The sequence below is a fragment of the Cynoglossus semilaevis genome, chromosome 5, assembly GCF_000523025.1.
Source record: "Cynoglossus semilaevis isolate Cse_v1.0 chromosome 5, Cse_v1.0, whole genome shotgun sequence".
NCBI classification, from domain to species: domain Eukaryota; kingdom Metazoa; phylum Chordata; class Actinopteri; order Pleuronectiformes; family Cynoglossidae; genus Cynoglossus; species Cynoglossus semilaevis.
Genome location: NC_024311.1, coordinates 2,043,946 through 2,053,968, shown reverse-complemented (window position 1 = coordinate 2,053,968; position 10,023 = coordinate 2,043,946). Strand labels below are relative to the sequence as shown.

At 40.5% G+C, this 10,023-nt stretch overlaps 1 protein-coding gene across 1 annotated transcript in view; it reads right to left on the bottom strand.

Moving 5' to 3' along the window:
• The window catches only part of pcdh17 (protocadherin 17), a 58,025-nt gene that overhangs the window by 44,220 nt on the left and 3,782 nt on the right, over positions 1–10,023 (bottom strand). The window contains exon 3 of the mRNA XM_008309915.3: positions 9,792–10,022. Coding sequence (XP_008308137.1) covers positions 9,792–10,022 — 231 coding nt within the window. The remainder of the gene's footprint in view (positions 1–9,791; position 10,023) is intronic.

Here is a 10,023-nt window from a genome sequence, read left to right as displayed (position 1 = left end):
TGAGCATTATCAGCCATATAAAAAACACATACTGTATGTATAAACACGTGCAATTTTAGCCATGCTAACCTTTGCTTCAAAAGCACAGACAATCTCTCTTTCAAACATCATTTACTTGCAGAACTGCTACCTCTAATTTTCTGGGTTTTTTTTTTCCCCACCCTGCAATCAATCAGATTATTATCCCCCCACCAGCACCAATGTCTCGTTGCGAGGGGGTATAACGACACCAGCATGTCAACGTGACCTCATAGAGTAAGTAGGAGAGGTTAGGAGAAGAGAGGAGAGAGGAGGGGGGGAAGTAAGGAGAAAACAAGACTGGAGGTGGGGGAAGAAGTAGGAGGAGGAGCAGTCCAAAAAAACCCAATTTCCATTCATCATCTCAGCTATTTAGAGGGTTTATAAATAGCAGAATAGCTTCTGAGTTTTCATTGAGCTGCTCTCGGTACTTTATTTATTAGGACTGTGCACAGATCAAAACAGCAGATATACACACTGCACTGTTGACAAGATAATCTCATCATTACGAATTTGGCCAGGATCCTCAGGAACATGAGGAATTGAAACACTTATCTGACATGACAAGAGTTTCGAGAAAAAGAAGGAAATCCAAAAATGAAGAAAGTCGGAGACAACGCTCAGACTGATAGATAATGAAATACAGTATTTCAATCACGGGCATCAATCGATGCGAGGTGTATCAGTGATTTCTGTCTGAAAAATGAACACAACCTGGGTCCAAATGAGTGCATTTGTTTTGTACAGTAGCATAAAGAAAAGACTGGCCCAGGCTCTACTCCTGCTTCTCTATAGAGCTGACACTCGGATAACAAATCCTACGTTTCTGAAAACGACGGGGTGCTTTTGTTTAGAATACAACGTGTGAGCGCGCTTTTCACTTCTGCTGCCACTGACATACAAACAGCCACTGTAGAAAAACAGGGAATATCACTGTGCTTTAGACTCACACTAGGCTTCAGAGAGAGTTGTATTTCACACTGTGCTACAGACAGGGTCAAACAGTGGGATCTTCCTGAAAGACTTTCCAAGCACATTCACAGACACGCACCACAACACCAATGAATGAATTACATGGGAATAAATGCCCCACAAAATGAGCACATTACTGTTGTTGAACCGCTGGGTTGAAGAATCTGTTTTTTCTTTTGTTTTTTTGTTTTTTGCATGCGCGCGTTTTTGAAACGTGGCTGGAGAATAAATTAGCGCAAACGAGCTCGCATTTATTGCATGTTCCGGCGCGCATGCACGTTTTTGAAGCGTGGCTGGAGAATAAATTAGCGCCAACGAGCTCGCATTTATTGCATGTTCCGCGGATCAATTAGAGACGTTACTGATGAAGCTGCAGAGGTGCTGAACTGCAGCAGGCGAGGATGAGGAGGGAGAATGAGGGAGTGGAGGATAAATCACCCCTCTTATAGTAATGAGATAGAAGGTGAGGAAACGACTTGCGTAACTCGTTGTTACTACAGCACATGCCTGGAAGGGGAGGGCACAGTAAAAGGAAGATGTGGTGGAAATAAAAGCTCTTTCAGGTTGGGTACGTGCCAAGACATTACCGAGCCAGTTCCACTTTGTTTGACTTTGAAAGTGTTTGATTTACAGCGGAGAGACCCAGCTGCTGGCAGTTAAAAGAATACATGGGTGAGCCGTGTAGGCCTATGTACCCTTCTGTTGCTGTGCATCTCAAAGGATATTTCTGTGAGGTCACTTTCTTCTCTTCTTGTATGCATCACCGCAGTCCAGCCTCCTGCTGCTTTAAAATGGTACGCCAGACAGACCTGAAGAGGGATCTAAGGACGATTTGGGGAGGGGAAGAAGGGGCCTAGAGGGAATTTCAGTTCAATCTGAGGGAGCAACTGTGGCAGGTTCTTCAGAGCTTCACAGCTGGTGGTGATTGAGGTGCATGTGAACCCTTGCAAGAACACACACACACACACACACACATACATGGACACATGACAGCTTCTAACATTCTTTCAGAAAAGAGGTTTTCTTTTTGTTCTATTGTTGTCCTGACCTTTGCTGATTCCTGATTGGCCCCTAGTGCCCGGATTGCTTGAGTGCAGATCCAGCAAAACAGAACTATATATATCGGAATAAACTGAGGGCATGAGGTTTTCTCTGCAAGATTGTTCTCCTGAAAGATAGTTTTTTTTTCCTTTAAATAGAAATTAACTGCATTGAGAAGTCAAGTTATCAGGTGGAAAGAACACTTTTGGATTCCATTCACAATGCATATTAAGTGCAACAGAGTTTGACACATAACTGACAGGGATGGAAATCGTGATTTTGTATAGACTATTTTATTTGCAAAAAAAAAAAAAAAAAAATCACAATTCTTTTTAAAACGATTATTCATTGATTTGAGAATTTCATAATTCTTTTTAAAACAATTATTCATTGATTTGAGAATTTGCTTTTATTGAACTTTTAAACTTTATTGAGTGTTAAAGTGACAAAAAATAAACTAAAACAAAGTGAAAAAATATATATATAATATTGTAACAGATGTGAAGTTATGTTGTTATGTGTGTAATTGCTGTGTAATTTTGCTGGGTGCCTTGAACGCACTTGCACTTGCATGCACACTTCAACGTATAGTGCGCATGTGCATTTTGTTCTGTTCTGTCTATGGGAGCTGACGGGGAATATGTCGGTAGGTTTCACCGTGCGCCCCGGCCAACAACAGCGGAAATGAACCTCTTTCTCATGAAAACACTAATTTTACCAATCCGCTACAATATACATGCAAATATTAAAAATGAAAATAGATATAAAAATGATGTCGCAGTATACTAGGAACAAACTGCAGTGCCAACAAAACAAACATAGATAAAATGATTAGCATACACAATGATCCCTCTCCTATCAGCTAACGTTAGTTGCGTTTAAGACCTAACGCAAAATGGGGAAAAACCCTTTCCCACACAGTTATATGCACAAAAAACCCTTCCCCACACAGTTACATGCACAGTAGAGATGTATAATGGCAAAGCGAAGTGAACGAGAGAGGGGCCGACAGACAAGGGGAGATGCTGAGAGATGCTACGATGCACAAAACATTCTTTTGCATCCTTAGGTGACACTGTAAACCCAACCCACTGACAAATAACCAAGCAGCAAGTTTTTTTTTTAACCGACTAAAGTTTCCTCCAGTCTGACTTGCCAATGTCTTGCCCTGTGTTGTCGCTCAGTGTGAGGGGAGTGGGTGGAGAAAGAGGAGCGAGAAAGAGAGGCAGAGCAGAGGGACGTTAAAGACAGAATAAGAGGAACAGGGAGAAACACATATATTGGTAAAAAAGAAATTATATATTCTCCTCATTTGATATTGGGTATAAAAAAATAATATATCTTAATAACCCAAGTATTGCCCAGCCCTAATATATAACTATACATACTCTCTCTCCCTTCCTCATTAATTTTGATAGGTTTTAATTTTTTTTCTTTATAGATGTTAAATATATTAGAAGCGGCTGACTTTTGCTTCTATTTTCCCAGTAGATATGCCTACCAAATGTAGTGCATATTTAATAAGTACTCACAGAAACTTGGGGGTCACTGTCAAACCACATTTCCGCATCAGTTACAAGTTCTTTCTGAGTCCTATAATTTGTCAACATTCCTCAGGCCATGGTAAAGTTAGGTTAGTATTTTCTTTTTGTCAAGGTCTCTAAAATGTCAGCCTTATGGCAGGAAAGGAAGATGATGGAAAAGAAGTCGTAAGAAAGATGAGGAAGATGGATAAGAGGGTGAAGGAAAAAAGGAATATCAATTGGGAGAACGGACAAAGGAGAGGAAGAAGAAGAAAAAAGACAGAAAGAAAGAAAGGAAGAAAAAGAAAAAAACAGAACCTAAACAAAGCAGAATAAGGGAAAGAAAGGGAAGGAATAAGAAGATGGGAAAAAAAACAAAACAAAGGAGCATAGAGGACAAGAATATACAATTCCTACATCAGCCAAAGAAATCACTATGTTTGTCTTTGCCCATACAAAGGTATATTTTTAATATATGACATAACTACTCCACACGTGCCTGATCGGTATCACATTTCATTCTTGTGCAATTCTCTCCTCACCTGTAGTTTGTCCCTATTTAGGTGATACGCTCGTGTTTTGCTCTCGTTTTACAGTTTGTGATAAATAGACGATATCCTTGTTGACATTTTCAACAAGGAAAAAAAAATATATTTTTTAATGAATATGCTACATCTTCTCAAGTCATACATCCTAATTAAAGTTTGTATGGTGTTATTGTCATTACCATGCTTTATTAAAACTCCAGAACAATAGAACATAGTCATGGGATGGTCTGTCAGACGCCAGTGGACAATCTAACTCCAGACTCTCTGCTCTGTCAGAAAATCAGAAAGGAGAGCCATGACAATCTCCATTACGCTGATCTTCCCACTGCCTACACATCCACATCCCCATGCACACACACAAACACACACAAGATAAGACTTGAGCGAATGTCTCCAGTCTTATTATCATGTCCCCGTCATCTCCAATAGCCTGCTTCCTTTTCGAGCAGGCAGATTGGTTTAACGTGTCCCGCCTATCTGACCATCACAGAGGTTAACTTGTGTGCTCATATCCTGTCTCCAAGTCCAGACTCACCAAATACAAAATTCCATTGTTGCCCTGCACAATTAGGCTCTGTGTTCGCCTGCTTGCAGAGCAGCTGGATGGCTGATTTAGGATTGTTACTGACAGACAAACAGGATCCATACGAGACTAACTTCATTTACATGGCGACCGCATGAAATTATCTATTTTTTGCTATTAATTACGTTGGGAAATTGTTTGAGCAAAGTCAGGGACCAGCAGTGTATATACCTTTAAATATTTAAAAAAATATATATGGAATGTCAAAATATCCACTATCACTGTTGTATGTATTAGAAAAACCGTGTTTAAATGCTATTGCATGCTTTTAATCCTACTAGTCACTTAAAAGCGTTCCAGATATGCAAAGGAAAGAAATGCGCCCAGTCGCGAGTGCAGCCACAGCTAACGTTTGCAGCGAAGACATTAGCACTTTAGCGAGCCATAGCAAAGCTCTTCGCCAAACTAAACTCGAGGAGAACACCCCGCGTATAAGGAAGTCTTTGACCGACAGGCTGGTGAATGTTCTAGCCAATTGGAGAGCAACGACAGGTTAACAGGTGTTGCGAACCGTGTCCAATGGTGAAAAGAAAACCAAACTTGAGAAAAGGACAGCAATATTCCCTCCGTGGTGGACGTAAGTAAAGGGTTACAGGCAGCACTTGAGACTAGTCTCAAATATAGTGGAATTTAAATGGCTACGACTGCATCTGTTAAGAACAATAAATAACTTTATAAAGCCATTTTCTTTGTTATATATCCATCTTTTGATCTTTTATGAATTTAAATGAAAATACCTCAAGTTGAGGTCTTTTCTCAGTAATTTATATACTGAGATTTATATCTCAGTATATATATATATATATACACTGTATATCTACACATAATAGATGATATTTATATATATAAATTTCTACCTGTCTCAAAATAGTTTCCATTGAACACTTCAACATTTAATTAGAGATGGTACAAGTGGAATAAAATCTATTTTTGTCCAAAACTAAATCAAACAAGTAGTGGTGAAGCAGTCATCTTAAGTACTGTTTCACGCCCTTTTTCCTCTTCCTGCTCCCTCCTTCACAGGACTCCGTGTACATCCTGACCTCCTATGCTTTCTGCTGACTTGTAAAATGTTATGACTAATTAATGAAGGGAGATGCAAATATAGCTGCTCTACGTGCTGCGTTACACTCCTACCGCAGCCTCAAAACAACAGAGAGACACGAGAAACGAGTCCAAATTGCGGGAAGCAATTGGAAGAACACAGCCATAACAATATGTGTAATAGCAGCTAATAAAAGAAACAGTCAAAGCCGAAATTGCTACGTTTTGGCTTCACAGAGATAAAATAATTTACTGCGGCTCCCCAGAGCAACATTCTGTAGACCCGACTTCCTCTAAGTTGTATCTATGGCATGAGCTTAGGGGGAGACGAAGAAAAATAAAACTACCTATTAATAATTCAGATTTTCAGCGTGTAATGTTATGTACAGTAGCACCAGGTTTATTTGTGGAAATATACAGATATACCCCGAGGCAGGCTGAGCTGTTTTTTATGCACTGGAGAACCCAACTAAAACAAATCTGGTCTGGTGGCTCTTAAGAACTCAACTGCGGGACACAAGTACATAAATTACACACGGCGTCTTGAGCTGTCTCCCATATTAATAATTGTTTGTGCACTGTTTTAGCCACTGAGCTGCTCGCCCCTGTGAGCGAGCGGACTTCGCTGCACACAGGTTTATCAAACTTATTCCAAAAAGCTCTGGAAGAAAGTTATCTACAGATAAGAGAGAGGGGGGAGGAATGAAATAAAGAGTGTTTTTCTATTCATTGCCTCAGTGACCAGTGAAGTGTTCAAGCAATTTCATTACAATATACATGGCAGCCTTTGATAAGACTTTTGTAGAAACCTTAGAAGAAGAAAAAAAATACAGCACAGGCACGGTTACACATGCAGCTGAGTATTTTGTGTGCACGAGTGTTTGTTAGAAGAGGCCGTTTCAAGGTTTGGACAAATGCAAGATTGTCACGCTCGTATAAAAAAAGAGGGGCTCTGTCACGGAGGCTGCCAAGTAAAGGCTTAAATCACATGCCTGGAATACACAATGACACAAACAATCGCACACAGACACACACAGCAACACACACAATCTCCCTAAATTATGCAGAGTAAGACCGTTCCTGAAAGCATCCACTTTCAACATCTGCTTTCGTCACACTGTTGCTATGCATATCCTCCACCTAAAGAAATCAAAGAAGTGACTTCTTCTTTCATTTTTTTTTTTTTAAATCAACTATACGGTTTACATGCCTCGTGATAACAGTCGCACATTTTAACTGCTTCTCTCCCTGTATTTTTTAAGCCGCACTCTGTGTTTATGGATGCCAGTCATTTTGATAAGACATTTAAATTTCTAAGTTATTGTTATTCCTTCAAAAAATAAGGACCTGAAAGGTTTCTCTAATTTATATTCAGGGAAACTGTGGGCAGATTTTAAAATGTAGTGGATTATAGTGCTTCCTCCGTCAATTCACTGATTGCCATTCACGACGAGTCTGACTCAGTGCACCGAGGCAAACATTTCAGCGAGAGAAAGTCCACATTCTCTCTTCCCGGCGATGTGATTATGTGCATTTCATCATTAAAACAGTATAATTTTGCTTGTTAGCGAGTGTGACCGTGTCAAGTCTGTCGAGACAAGTGTCCCTTTCTCCTTGACACCATTGTGAACACTAGCCAGCAAAAGCAGAATGTCGCCACCTAAAGGCAGGATTTATAGCCTTTTTGATTCACCATTCTTCCGCCTGCCCTTTAGTCACACTGATCATGTCTCAAAAAGTCCAGCTATGGTATGATAAGAGTTTGAATGTTCATAGAATTATACACACTGAACTTATTTAAATGAATTAGAAGATACAGTTCTCTGACTTTAGAAAGATATACCAGGGTAACCTGCCTTTCAGTTTTGAACAGGAGCAGCAGAGCACATGGGACTGATCTGAGGGCAGCACTTTCCTTACAGTATCAATTTGCTAAATCTAAAAATAACAATGGCAAAGTCTACATCTTACTTTCAAAAGGACATGAAGTGGACAGATAGATGTTTAGGTGATTCACAAAAATCACTTCATCCCTATTACAGATAAATTAAGCAGCGGATTGATTTGAAACTCAAACCCAAACTAAATAAATCTTTTCAACCCCTTAAGCTGATTTCAGCATCATTAAGTATCATCTGTCTCCTTTTCCTCTGTTTTTTTTTTTCTCCTTAAAAATGAAACGAAACTCTCCAGTGGGCCGGAACTTGCATGGTTTCAGTGGGCTGGAGATCGCAATAATAAGGCCAGTTGAGCGCAATTGATACATCTACACTATTCTTCTCCATCAATGACAGAGCTAGCCCAGCGTTTCAGCCAATGCACCACAATAAAATATCATTTGAGTCCAGCGGCACTGTGAAGAGACTGGGAGTTGCAGGAAGCAACAGTAGCACGAGTAGGCGCAGATGAAGACAGCAGCACTATAAGTACCCATGTGAGAGTGAATGAGCTGCCGATATGCTCTCCTGCTTTTATCCATCTCTTTATTTATTTTCGCATGCTGCCTCCCTCCCAGTGGCAACTATAGTGACAGATGGGCTGAGCGGCCTTGGGATCAATGGGAGGGGAATTCTGTCTTTGTTTCCTGACATTTTTCCCATAGACACTCTCCTCTGACTCAGGTTACTTACTGTCCATACGAATGGAAAGCGGAGGCAGAAGCAGGGATGAGGTAGGAAAGTGATATGCTCCTGTACAGCCTCTGAAGAAACTTAATGCCTTAGGCTATCTCCCTCTACACAGGTTTCTGTTGAATAATACAGTAGAGCACCCTGCACATCCTGCTCCGTCTAGGGGACCCTGTGTAATCAAGACACTAAGGAATGTGTTGCTGCCTCTGCTTGTTTTGCCCCCCCTCTGACAGAATGATGAGGGCCAAACAAGGTTGGCAACAGAAATTCATCATTATCAGAAAAAAAGTGCATATTGAACCAGCAGTTTCTCAGACCAGGAAGCCTTTACTTTGTTCTGAACTTTGCCCTAGACAGCTGGGTTAAAATATAACATTAGGAGAGGGGCAAGGGTGGGAACCAGCCTTCCTCCCTGGTGGGAATCCATCGCATCTGATCACAGTCATCACATCTATATCCTGTGCAAACAGCAGGACAGCAGACAGCAGGGAGCCTAATACTAACACTGCAACAAGAGTTGGCAACGTGCCACGTCATTGGCAAAAAGTATCGAAAATGTAAGAAAAGCAAATTAATTAAGCAAAGCATTTACCTAATAACGGGCAACTATGTAATATCTAAGAGCTGCTTAAACTGGCCATGATCCTTACGAATACATGCTACCGATTTAAGCAGACCCTAATCCTCATGTGACACAACAGATGTTTAATGGGCTTAAGGCTCAAGACACTGAGAACATACACTAAAGTACTTCCCTGGAATGCCTATTTGTCACGAAAACTGTTTCATTTGATGATCTGTGGAAATTCAAACAATCAAAAATAAGAGCGTAGGGAAAACAAGAAATTGTCACTAAAGTAGTTTAACTTATGTCAAAGGGGAAAAGTAGGTACTAACAAGCTTAGAAATAAACATTTAAAAATTGTAACCTTAGACTGTAACCAGAGTCAGTGAAGAGTGACAATGGAAATAAATGCTACAGTTTGCTACATATTGAAATATGAAATAAATTAATCAGGGACAGAAATCAGTATACATTAGAGAAAAATGTTATTAAACTGAATTGAAAATGTCAAATGTAGAATACCTGTGAGACGATCAGGGGTTTTTACTTCTTTGGGCAGCTGGTAATTTATCCACAGACTTAGCTCTTTCTTTTCAAGAATGAGTGATTGAGTGATTTATGAATATTTCTACAGAAAAGCTGATTCCAGTGGTAAGCTGTGACAATCTCAAGTCCAATTGATTTCCCTTTGATTTTAGCGGCAATGTACTGGGAAACTGTCATTTTCTACTAGTGACTAGTGACCTGTGTCTCTGCATGTCTGTCTTCCTTTACTTTTGTAAACACCACATGGTGTCTCAGAGAATGGGAGCGGTCTGTGGTTTGTGAGGTGAGGATGGTGATGGGGAAGACAGCAGGTTCTCTTACCTGTATGATAGACATGCGGTTAGTAGGTGTGTCTGTAGTGCTGGTGACTGGGCCTGTGAAGCTGGTGTGGCATCCCACGTGGCCTTGGGGCACGCTGAGGTTATTGGCAGTGGGCTTGAGGTACATGACCTCTGACCGTGGTGAGCTGAGTGGCAGACGTGTCTGGTAGTCAAAGTACATGGGAGAGGTGGCCAAGGAAGGGCTGCTTACCACATTCATCACATTCATGGCA